Here is a 12,778-nt window from a genome sequence, read left to right on the forward strand (position 1 = left end):
ACATAGCTGCAATACAGTTGTAACTTGTTTCAGAGCTGGGTGCAAAATTCAATCCAACTATGTTGTTGACTTTATCAGTAGCCCATTTTAAAAGTATTATAATGCATAGTTAAGCATGAAAACAGCCCACAGGGGAGGGAGGGAGGGAAGGAAGGAAGGAACAAAAGAAAAGAACCTTTGAGGCAATTTATATATTTTTTGCCAAATTGGTCTAATAGTTGAAGGATCAGGCTAGAAGCTAGGAGACTCTTGTGTTCTAGTCCAGCCTTGGGCATCAAGACAGCTGCGTCACTTTAGGCCAGTCACTCTCTCTCAGCCCTAGGAAAGGGGCAATGGCAAACCACTTCTGAGAATCCTTGCCAAGGAAACTGGAGAGACAAACCAGGTTGTCACTAGAAGTCAAAAGGCACAAAGCAAAAGAAATATTTTTTTCTGCAGCTCACATGTCCTAGTAGTCAAAAACTTAAACTTATTCTCCAAAGCACCTGAGAGCAAGACAAGAAGTGACAGATGAAAGCTGAACAAAGAGAAATCCAATCTAGAACTAAGGAGAAATTTCCTGACAGTGAGAACAATTAATCTGTAGAATGGCTTGTCTCCAGAAGTTGTGGGTGCTTCATCACTGGAGGTTTTCAAAAAGAGATTGGACAGTCATTTGTTGAGAATAGTATGGCACCATGATGGCGAACGTATGGCACACATGTTTGAAGTCGCACGAGAAGCCATGCCACCTGGCACGCGGGGTGTCGCCCGTTCCTCTTCCAGGTTCCTTTTTTTAACTTTTTTTTATTTTTTAAAAAACACAAATAATACAAATAGTACATAGACATATGAATACAAAAAAAGAAAGACAAGAAAGGGGAAAAACACATATTACAGTGCATGCCCACCCCCTAGAGACCCTTTCCCCCCCCCTATATTTCTTAGATATACAATATATTCCAATTGTGCCCTTATCCCCTCCAAAACAACATATATTCTTGAGTAGGTTCATTCTCTTCGCCTTCCACCAACACTTATTTAATTTTTAAAAGCCCATATTTCATTATAATTCCTTGCTTCAATCACCCCTTTTTAAAATTTAATTTCTGTTGTTTCTTTATCATTTGTTGCCATATTCCAAATTTCATTATACCACTAATTTCTTTGAATATCCCAATTTCATCCCCAATATTTAGCCATCACTAATCTAGCTGCCATTATCACATTTGCAATCAATTCCTTTTTTGTTTCATTTATATCCCGTTTTTCCACCAGCATTCTTCTGGGTTCCTGGCGTGCATGCGTGCGCGATAATCAGCTGCCCTTTGTGCGTGTGGCAGTGGTGGAAACTGGAAGAGCTAGTCTTTTGTTTTCCAGCGTGAGCATGTGTGCTGGCCAGCTGATTGTCGCCTGTGCATGCACGCCAGTAAACGGAAGACTAGCTGGGGGGCACGCATGCATGTGCCGGGAACTAGAAACTCATTTTCCAGCATGCACATGCCCCCTGAGCAACTCCTCTTCCAGGTTGCGTCCCAGACGAGAGTGTGCACACACACACCCTTTTCAGCACTGAGGTTCGCCATCACTGGCATAGCATCTCCTGCTTGGGCAGAGGGTTCAACTAGAAGACCTCCAAGATCCTTTCCAACTCTGTTATTCCATAATTCTTCAATTCACAATGGTGTCCTGATCACTTCTTGTCCAGAGACAATATATATTTGCCTGACTATCCTTCGGTGGTGGCATTGCATGGGGAAACTTGATGTGGATATAAGTGGCAGGTTTCGTGCTAGGCCCAGCAATATGTCTCAGGTCTCCAGATGCCTAACCTATATTCACAAACAAGCTTCTTGCCAGAATACTCCCATATATGACAAGATGGGTTTCTTTATTGCAAGAATAGAGCAACACACACTAAAAGATTTGCCACTTTAGCGCACAGAGCACATTTCCAAGTGGACAATTAAGTGACCAAGGCTGTGGGATGGAGTGGGAGACAGCTACGTTATGGCATTCTCTTGAGCATGTGAACTGCACATTTCAGTCTCACCAGCTTTATTTCTAATAGTAACTCTGCAATTACGGGACCTTGTTATCCATCTGACATATTACTGTTGGCTGCTAACAGTCAATTCCGTAGTAATAATTCTCCATGCAGTCTGGTCCTCGGAAATAGCCATCAATTCTTGCTTATTCATTCTTGTATGTCAAAGCCTTGCATTTTGGAAGTGGAGTTCAGAACATAACTTACAATAAATGCAGTGGTGGGATTCAACAAAAAATTTTTTACTACCAGTTCTGTGTGCATGGTGAGGCTTGGTGAGTGTGGCAGGGGAAGGATCCTGCAAAATCCCCATTCCCTCCCGATGAGCTGGGACTCAGGAGGCAGAGAATAGATGGGGGCAGGGCCAGCCAGAGGTGGTATTTACCGTTCTCCAAACTACTCAAAGTTTCCGCTATCAGTTATCCAGAACTGGTCAGAAGCTGCTGAATACCGCTTCTGAGTAAATGCATTATTAACCTAGGAGTCCCAGAGTTTAGAAGCCAATTGATTTTTTCCTACTCTGTTAGTGACATGGTGGATATATTTTATATCTTGAACTATACCTAGGTGTGGCATTTAAATGGTGTTGAATACTCTTAAGCCTCATAATTCTGGGACATAAGCTCCAAGTAGCTGCAGAAGAGGATTGGGGAGGGATTTTTATCGATATTTCACAGCGGGTTGGACTAGAAGACCTCCGAGGCCTTTTGCCAGAGCCGGGCTGGTGTGGCGGCTGGCGTGCCCACAGAGAGGGCTCTGCATGCCGTCTGTGCCACGCGTGCCATAGGTTCGCCATCACGGATCTATCATATTTTTAGTCCCATCTATCTAGCCACCTGCACATTTAACTTCTTGGAATCACCACCAGGGCCAAGAAAAAAATAGTATCTCATTAAAAATAAAAAACAACTCGGACCTTCCTTCAAAAAGGAAATCTGAAACGCACCATTGGTCCAAAGTCATTTGTACCAGTTGTATTTGAAACTCTCAGCAATGCCTCTATAGTAAACTCAGGAAAATCTTCTCTTCCTTTCGTGCTTCATAGCCACATGTCTGGTCTCCTGGCCTCTTGAAAGAAAGTTAACCTTGTTGTTGTGTTTGTAAAGTATGCTCTAATCTTATGACCAGCTGCTTCTCCTGAGCATTGATTCAGCGGCTTCAGCCTACTATATGTCACATGTTGAATGTCATCACTTTTGACAGGGGAAGCGAAGCGGATAACGTTTGCAGCAGAGACTTTAGATTTGAGCTGCCACGGGTGCCATAAGACAGGCGTCTCCAACCTTGGCAACTTTAAGCCTTTGCTGGCTGGAGAATTCTGGGAGTTGAAGTCTTCCAGGCTTAAAGTTGCCAAGGTTGGAGACCCCTGCCATAAGAGACTGTAAATGGTTCCATTCCTCCCCCAAAACATCCTGAATGAGAAATATTTTGGTCCCGTGTTTTCCCATTCAAGGAAGCTAAACTGAAGTGCTTTTAAAGGGGGGAGGGGGAAATACCTACAAGGAAGAGAGAGAAAAACAAAACCATCCAATCCAATAATAATCATGCAAACTCTTGAGTTTTCTATTTCTAACCATCTTTGTTTCATTTTCTTATCATTATTGTTATTATTATTTTTAATATACTAATCAAACTGCCGGTTTCTTTCAGGTGGGTGTACATGGCATTAGAATAGAATTCATCAATGAAAAAGGATCAAAACGCACAGCCACCTACTTACCCGAGGTTGCCAAGGAGCAAGGTCATTGTTGCGCTTTATCTCATATGATCTGATCTGGGTGAAGAATTTAAACATATCCTAGGAACTTATAATGCAGTTTTTGACCTTGCCCTGATGTCAGATGACGGAGCGGCCCTTTGACTGTAAGGGATGACTCTTTTTAAATGCCACTTACACACTTGTAGAATGCAAATCCCTTGTGTCAGAGATCACTTCCCTAGATTAAAGGGATCCAGAGATAGGCAGCAGCGACTAACAAGGCAGCATGGGACGAAACAGTGGTGGAGAGACAGTGGACAAAATGATCCATCCAGATATAACAGAGAGAAAACTCCAGCTGTGCAGAAAGCTCTCTTAAAGAAGGGCCACTGTCACCCTTTATGAAAGCAGTTCAGGGTTTGGTTTGGCCTCTTACCCAACTGCCTCTGACCCAGAGGTGCTTTCTCAAGAGGCAACTGGACTTCCTTCATTTTTCTTTGAAGATGTTTCGCTCCTCCTGAAGCTTCTTCAGTTCCGACCGAATGGTGGGAGAGAATAGAAGGATTTATATACTTCTGCAGTCATCTGGTCGTTGGCACTTTTGTCTGAGAGCCCCTGAGGCCCCTTGGGGATTTATCTGTGCCCTGAGTCACCTGAATCCAAGTGCAAATGAGTGTGAAACATTGGAACTGCTGGAAGGACTGTGTGGTAAACAGGAGAGAGCTGGTATCCTGTGTCTCCCCCTCTGCTGACAGAGAGCTGCTCAATTTACACTCTGATTCGGGTGATCCTAGGGGCACAGATAAACCCCCACGTGGCCTCAATGATTCTCCGAGGGAATTGCTAATGACCAGATGACTGCAAGGAATATAAATCCTTCTATTCCCTCCCACCGTTGTCAGAACTGAAGAAGCTCCTTAGGTGAGAAGCCAAACGCCTTCAAAGAAAAACCAGAAAGTCCAGTTGCCTCTTGAAAAAGCCCCTTTGGGATAACCATGACCTGGATGACGGAGAACCTCCATGGACATTTCTTTAATGATTCTATTCCACCATTTCCTGCACACAATTTGGTCCCCAAGCTTAGCTTTAGTGTGCTGTAGAACATGTTGAACGCCAAGTTCCATCATCCTGAGCGAGCGCCAGCTTGCAATGCCCTTGCATTACATGGCATCTCATAACTGAACACAACACTGATAACGAGGTAACATTGTTTATTTAGGATTATTCCTAGTCTTATGTTGTCTTTGGGAAATGTTCAGCTTTAACCAGCTTACCTGCGGGAATTCCCCCTAGAAATACAAATCTCTGGGTAATTTGCATTCTTTGCAATCAGTTCAACCTTTTTCCAAAACTTGGGAGAGCTGATTTTCTTTGTGTCTTCTCTTCCAATGACTCTCCACAGGCTGGGACCATATTCAGACCATAGATTCCTTATTGAGGAAAGGCGGTTATAAGGCTTCAATCACAAACGATTTCAGGAAAACAATAAAACTGACCAGGTAAGAAGTCCTATCCTGAGTTTTGCTGAGGTTGTGTGCAGGATCTTAGCTGTCCCTATCCCTGCCCTCTTCTGGATGGAGAGCTCTGATGTCATTCCTGGGATCTATTGATCTCAGCTTGAGAGTCATTTGAGTTATTATTACCATATTTTTGGAGTATAAGGCGCACTGGAGTATAAGATGCACCAAGATTTTGAAGAGGTAATTTTTTTTAAAAGTTTTTGCATTCTGCAGACCTCCCAAACCTGCTCCACGCTTAATTTTTTTGTGAAAAATGGGGCATGCAGAGAGTTTGAGAGGACTGCAAAGTGCTTCTGGGGGCTTGTGGGGCAGAAACGGGGAAGTTATATCTTAACCAAGTAAGTCTTCCTGGTCTTAATGCTGTTGAATTTTTCTTGTTCTTCTGGTTTTCCTTTAATGCTTAAACCAGGCATGCCTAATCCACAAAGCTTTAAGGAAAGCTAGTGATGCGGCCGTACAAGATATAATAAAAATATTTTAAAACTCAAAGCAGTTGATTTGTATATACATTAACAATATTAAATATTTCCTATGCAGTCCAAAACAATTCCTCTTCAATCAGTGAGGCCCAGGAAGCCAAAGTCTTGTCTTAAATCTAAACAGAATAGTGGAAAAATAATTATTTTTCCAGGCTTAGCAATAGCACTTAGATTTGCATACTATCCCATAGTGCTTTACAGACCTCTCTGGACGGTTTACAGAGCCAGCATATTGCCCCCAACAATCTGGGTCCTCATTTCACCAGCCTCGGAAAGATGGAAGGCTGAGTTAACCTTTAGCTACTAGTCAGGATTGAACTCTTGACAATGGGCAGAGTTAGCCTGCAATACTGTATGCGAACCACTGCGCCACCAAAGGCTTTAGAGGATTAAACTTGTCCCTTTTTTGTCCCTTTACCTCCTTCCCCCCTTTCTCTCTCTATCCCCTTTTCCCCCCACTTTTCTTTTAGGTATCGTAGTGAGAAGATGACCGTGAGCTACACAGAATACCTTGCCCACCGACAGCATCACCACTTCCAAAACGGCATCGGGCACACCCTCCCCCCCTACAACCATTATTCCTGACACCGAGCCGTATGACCAGTCTCTGGACTTTTCTGCAAACCTCTTCCCAGGAGAACCCCCTCCTTCTTGGTCTAGCTATCTCTATTACTGTACCATTTTATGATGATAATTTCCGTTGCCATGTTGATGCTTCTCCACGGCAGGTTAAGCTCACCATGGCAACGGGTGGAAACGCTGCATCGTTACAAAGATCCCCTTCGATCTCTTCTCTCCCTCCCTCACACACTTTTTTTTTTAAATGAGTCACTGTGGACTGGCTGGGTTTTCTTTTTTTCTTTTTTTTGTTATGACAACATAAAAAAAACCCGAGGTCTTTTTTTTTAATAGCATTTTAAAGTTCTACTTCATTTATCACTCAATTGTATCAATCACCTTTTTCTGTGAAACTGTCAATGGAAGGAAAGAATGCAAAAGCCTCAGGCTAGAGAAGAAGGAAATAGAGTAGTCTGCTCTTAAAATCATAAAATATTGGATCCCAAGACAGAAGCAAAGCAAAGATTGCCTTGAATAGGATGAGTTCTTCAGCAGTTCCCCAAGATAAAGCTTGTAAGAGACTACACAGACATCTGCTTCCTGGTCTGGTTGGGCCAGATAAATAACAGTGATAAGCTGAATTAATTATGATGAGGAACAGATGGTGATTTTGGTTTGTACCAGGGGTGTCCAACCTTGGCAACTCCCAGTTATTCCCCAGATAGTATGAGTGGCTGGGGAATTCTGGGAGTTGAAGTCCACAAGTCTTAAAACCACCCAAGTTGGACACCCCTGGTTTAGACATAATCATAGCAAGACTTTTATTCCTGACCTGGATTGAGGTCCTGGTTCGAATCCTTTCAAATCACTGGAACTAAAAATTGGGCAGATAAATAGTCTGTGTCTCCCCACTCCCAGTTCCTAAATCTGCCTTCGGGTGGATGCTGTGATCTGCCAAGCTCTATCCTCCATCAGTAAATTGATAAAGGGCATCAGTCAGAGTCACTCCCAGATTCTTTTTTCAACTTCTCAGATGTTTCTTGTGGAGTTTAATCAGGACTAGCAGCTTGAAGAAACGGCCGAATTAGGAAGTCAGCAAATTTTGATATTAGTGCCTTAGGGGCCACAAGTTTTGGAAAAAGGAAGGGAAGACAGCAGAAGCACAAGAGGAGATGCCTATTCCAAATTCTAAACTTTCCAGGCAGGTAAAAAAAAAAGTTCTTTGGAGAGCAGGATCCAATTTTTTGTCTCCTACCTTACAAGGCTTGCCCCTGTACAAATTAGCCATTCTTTATGGCACAATTTTTGGTGCTTTTGTTGATGAAAAAAAAAACCAAAGTAAGGTGCACTGAAACAAAAAAGAGAGAAGAGAGAGCAAAAGAAAAGCTCACTGATTTTTAGAAAAACCGTAAAGGATAATAATTTTAAATTAAAAATCTAAGAGCAGTTACCTCTTTTTAATGAAGCTGCAAATGCAGCGCTAGAAATATTTTTGGATAGCAAACAGAGGGCATTGTACCAAGTTACCGGAATCGGAATTGTTAACCATCGCGGGGTGGAAATAGCAGAGGTAGCTCGTCCTAACCGACCTTGAAGTCTACAAAGGGAGAATTCATGGAGTTCTCGTTTCAAAACTCATACAAACTTTAATGAAATAGATCTCAGAGCTCTGTTTCAGAGATCCTTCTTGGTCATTAGAAGAACGTCTTAGAGGAGGCAGATACCATTTTGGCAGAAGTCGTTCCCGCCCCCTCATCCATTTCATCCCATTTAGGGATCTTCATAGACATAGACTTAGAACCAATAGGAAGCCGTATCACAGGCTCTGAAGGATGGTTGAAAAGAATTGACTAGGGTCCCAGATGGAGAAGCCAGGAAAAAGCCCATTTCGTCAGTCTTTCCTTCCATCCACAGTATTTGAACGTCTGAATATTAACTTTCTGTTTTGATGCCTTAATTTTCAAATAAGCAAAAATCCTGGAAAAGAAAAAAAAAGAAAAAAGAAAAAAAAGGGCAACGGATGAGGAAAAGAACCCGTTGGAGCTTCAGTTTGAAGTTCTTGGGACGTCTTTCCCTGTCGGGAGGGTGGAAAAAGGGGTTGGTTTTTTTTATGTGAAAAGTATTGTCAGTTGCTGTCTAATTGCAACTTTCCCTGTTTTGCCTTGAAAGGGAAACTTGAGCACAAGTTAAAAGCAAAATTTCTCTGCTGCAAGCATTTGGAATATCTACCATTGCCACCCAACATACAAACAAACACACCAACACAAACACACAACACACAGCCATCTTTCTCATTACAGTTCATACTTCTGGGTGAGCTCAATGTTAAAAAGTTTTTTTTAAAGAAAAAAAAAGATCTATTATATATATTAAAATATATATGTGTATTTAAAGGTGCTAATCATCTTAAGCAGGTCACGTGACTGGTCATGCGGACTCTAAAATCATATCAGATTTTTTTTAGAAAAAAAATCCTCAATATATGCAGATGTTATACAGAATTTCTTACCAGTGTAATAATGATATACTGATTTAAATAAAAATAAAAAAAAATCCTGCAGGGTTTGAAGGAAGAGGTCAGCAATACTTCCCACCGTGGCTTGGAGGAGGAACAAAAAAACAAAAAGGATCATCTTGTCAGCGTAATGCACAATGTTTTTTTTTTAATTTTCTCTTGTTTTGAGTGTCTCCGTATAGCTATCCGCTTTGGGAACTTAATCAAAAAAAACAACAGCTGTCGTTCAAAGGGTTGAACAAACTGGAAAGGTGCGCTTTAAAAAAAAAAACCAAAAAAAACCTCCAGACTCTTTTGAACCTGTTGTAAATCTCTATGTTTGTTTTGAGAGCTATTCCTGGAATCTTGCAAGGCTGGCGAGATGCATCAGCGGATAACCTTGGACATATGGGTGGAGATCTGTGGGCTTCAGTGGCACCTGTGCTTTGTTTTTCGCTGGTTGCGTTCCTTGGGTCAGGGAAGGGCATGGCCATGCCATGTTCCGGCAGGAGTCTCCAACCTTGGCAACTTGACGACTCGTGGACTTCAACTCCCAGAATTCTGGCAGCTGAAGTCCGCAAGTTGCCAAGGTTGGAGACCCCTGCCTTACTAAATTGCCCCAACCGTGCTGCCCTCCTTAGGCATTCCCCCCCTCCCCAGGCCCAAAGTAGCTTTTGCGGTTCCTCTTCCATCTGCAAAGCCGTGCCCGTCTCCAACCTGGGATTTTTTTGGTCCCTGAGCCAAAGGTCGGGTGTTGTTCAGGCAGCGATTGTGTTTTTCTCGCCTTATTTCATTCCAAAAATAATAAATCAAAAAGGCGGTTTAGTTTTTAGCTTTAAATGTTTTCTTTCTTACACCTGTGTGGTGAAGGACAGTTTGGGAACGAACGTCCGGCTGAAGCTCAGAGAGAGGAGGAGGCGATGGGGGCCAACCACTGGCCCATCCGGGAGAGATGCGGGTGCCGCGCGGTGTGCATTTCCATGGTGCCATCTTGGCTCTGGGGTTGGGCATGGGGTCCCGCGAGGAAGGAGGCTCCCTGTGCTGATGCACCGTCAGCCGGGAGCACCTGGCCCACCCACCCACCCCATCCCACCCCCGTTTCCTACGTTGATGATCTCAACTTCTTGATGTGTCTTCAACTTGTTTCTGAGTTCTTGAAACTGTTTGGAGTAGCCGACATTATTGTGTGTTGGACTGAACCAAAGACACCTCCAGCCGAGCCTCAATGCTGCTTCTTAAAAAAACAATGTCTGCCTTCCGATCCTTCAAAGCCTCTGCAGGATGCAAATGGGTTAACTTTTTTTATTTTTGTACAGTTTCTAACTGATTTTTTGCTAGTGATGTTAATTAAGTTTGAGGAGCCGCGGGGGCTCCTCCGATGAAATAAAAACTGGTGACTTTTATGTTTAAATAAAATAATATAGAAACCCGACATGTGCCTCTCAGATTCTAAGGGTTTCTGGTTATACTTCTTCTTAAGACCAGCAATGATTCTTTATATACAAAGATGCGTTTTTTTTTCCTCCTTGTTTCCTTTTTTATTATTACTGTTTCGGAAGGAAGGAGAGAAAACTTTCCTTCTGCTCTGAAGCCAGTGGTCACACTGGTACATAAATGCACTGAGTTAAAACGGAAAAAAAAAAAATCAAAAAAACTTTTGTAACAACTTATGACTGTTTTTGTATATCAAAGCTGATTCTTTCCAAAAGATTTGGATCTAGTTTCTAAGTTATTTTAGTGTTTTATATGTTACAAGAATTAATTGTTCACCAGCATAATAACTAGTTATCTTCAATGGAAAAAAAGTGACATAGGTGGGCAGACGATCTACCTGGAGTAGCTCAGAAGCCCCTCCCCCTACTTTTCCTTTGACTATCGATTACAATATTATCACAGATTACCACAAACCTCCTTCCATTAAGACTAGATTCTTATTTCCATGTTTATTTGCTATTAGTGTGAAGAAACTGTTGATCTTTTTTTTAAAAAAACGGGCATTTTATAAGTATGGCTTAAAGGTAAAAATGAGGAAAAAGCAAAAAAAATAAATAAACTACTTTAGAAGGTAATTTGTGGGTCTGTGAGATATGGCTGTGGAAAGATATTGTAGTAGTTTTAACACTATTGTTATTACCTTTTAAATCATTTACCCAATAAAATGAGGAAAAATCGCAGCTGCTTGTATTAATGGTTTCCTTGCACTCTGATGCCTTGCCTTAAGTTTTAGCTCTGGTTGCCGTCAACCAGAAGGGATAACAGGATCTAGAAAAGCCCCACCCCACCCCTTAGAGAGGCTTGAAATAAACTTTAGGGAAGTTTACATATAGTCCTTGACTTACAACCACTTCAAAGTTACAACAGCATTGGAAAAAAGTGACTTGGATCAGAGATGTATCTGTATAAAAGTGGCTAGAATGAAAACAAACTATTCTATTTTTCGGAGTATGAGACAGACACACACACAAAGAAAGGTGAAAATGTGGGTGCGCTTTATTCACTGAATGTAGCCCCGGGCCCCCACCCTTTGGCCTCTGCCTCTCAGCAATTTACCTCCTTGCAGCAAATGGAAAAATGGGGCTTGCAGAGACTGCAATAGGCTATGGAAATCCCTGCAGCCTGAAACAGCTGATCATCGGGAGGCTGAAATTGAAAGTGAAACGGGCTTTTTGCTGTAAGGAGGCAAATTGCTGGGAGCAAGAGGCAGAATTTTTTTCTGGTGCTAATCAGGCTAAACTGAAACAGGCTGTTTGCTGTTTGCTGCAAGGAGGAAGTCAGTAACTATAAATGCCTATAGAATGTTCAAATTATTAGACTTATTTTTTAAAGACTACTTTATTATTATTCTAGACAACAAAACAGCTTTTTAAAATAAATGTTTGATCTGAAGAGGCCCAGTGCTATTGCAGCTTCTTTTAAATAGCAGAGAATAATGTATACTTCCAGAAAGGCACATCAATTTTAACAGCATCTGTGCAAGTATAGTCTCAAATGTAACACCACAAACTCTGTATATCATCTGTGCTGTTTGCTGCAAGGAGGCAAATTGCTGGGAGGCAGAGGCAGATTTTTTCCCCCTTGTTTTCCTCACCAAAAACTACTCCGTTTCCCTGAAAATAAGATCTTCCCAGATAATAAGCCCAATCGGGCTTTGGAGCGCATGCACTAAAATAAGCCCTCCCCAAAAATATTGCAACACAGCAGCAGCCATGAGGGGACCACACTTGCTGCCTCCTGCACCTCAAAAATAATAAGACCTGAAAATAAGGTCAACCGCTTATTTTGGGGGTCAAAAGAAAACAAGACCCTGTCTTATTTTCAGGGAAACACAGTAAGCGTGTCTTATACTTTGGAGCGTCTTATACTCTGAAAAATATGGTAGTTGTACATCCTGAAGGAGGTGGTTGCATTTAAGAAATACGATAGACATCATTCTAATAGGTTGGGTTCTTTGGAATACATAGAATATTAAGGTTGAAAGAGACCTTGGAAGTCTTCTAGCCCAACCTACTGCTCACAGCAGGATTTCCAATACCGAAGCTGACGGAAGTCTAATCTGCCCAACCATCCACCATGTTGAAGTTAGCACCAAGGGATTAAATTTGAGTTAACAACCATTGGTATAAAATATTTATTTCCCTGAAACAAAACATAAGCAGGTTTTTTTTTTCCACAAACATTTTATTTTGAGATAGAAAAAAAAAACATTTGAGACAAATTCTTACATAGCCATAAACCCAAATACACAATTTTGTTGGAAAATGACTTTTACATTTTTTTAAAAAATCATTTTGTTTTTCAAAAATATCTTAATAAAATGATCTTAGTGGGCAATTCTATTTTTAATTCACCAAAAGTGGAAATAACTGTACTTTTGACTATCCCTTGATGGGCAGAATGAGCTAAAACGCTACAACATTTGAAGGCTATTTTGATTAGGAAAACAAGAAAAGATTGTATATCCATGAAGACCAAGGTTATGTTTCTTTTTTTTGCCAAGCTGCC

The 12,778-nt window shown here is 41.5% G+C and overlaps 1 protein-coding gene across 2 annotated transcripts in view; it reads left to right on the forward strand.

Moving 5' to 3' along the window:
* The window catches only part of AMMECR1 (AMMECR nuclear protein 1), a 120,033-nt gene extending 109,083 nt beyond the window's left edge, over positions 1-10,950 (forward strand). Inside the window, exons 4-6 of one of the 2 annotated variants that reach the window (XM_087727297.1) lie at positions 3,677-3,767; positions 5,128-5,224; positions 6,195-10,950. In XM_087727297.1, coding sequence (XP_087583423.1) covers positions 3,677-3,767; positions 5,128-5,224; positions 6,195-6,309 — 303 coding nt within the window. In that variant the 3' untranslated portion in view covers positions 6,310-10,950. The remainder of the gene's footprint in view (positions 1-3,676; positions 3,768-5,127; positions 5,225-6,194) is intronic. The other variant, XM_087727298.1, reaches the window with a different exon arrangement.
* The last annotated feature ends 1,828 nt before the right edge of the window (positions 10,951-12,778 follow it).

Source organism: Thamnophis sirtalis, unplaced genomic scaffold, assembly GCF_051295495.1.
Source record: "Thamnophis sirtalis isolate CommonGarterSnake01/CBP01778 unplaced genomic scaffold, rThaSir2_p1.2 scaffold_13, whole genome shotgun sequence".
NCBI classification, from domain to species: domain Eukaryota; kingdom Metazoa; phylum Chordata; class Lepidosauria; order Squamata; family Natricidae; genus Thamnophis; species Thamnophis sirtalis.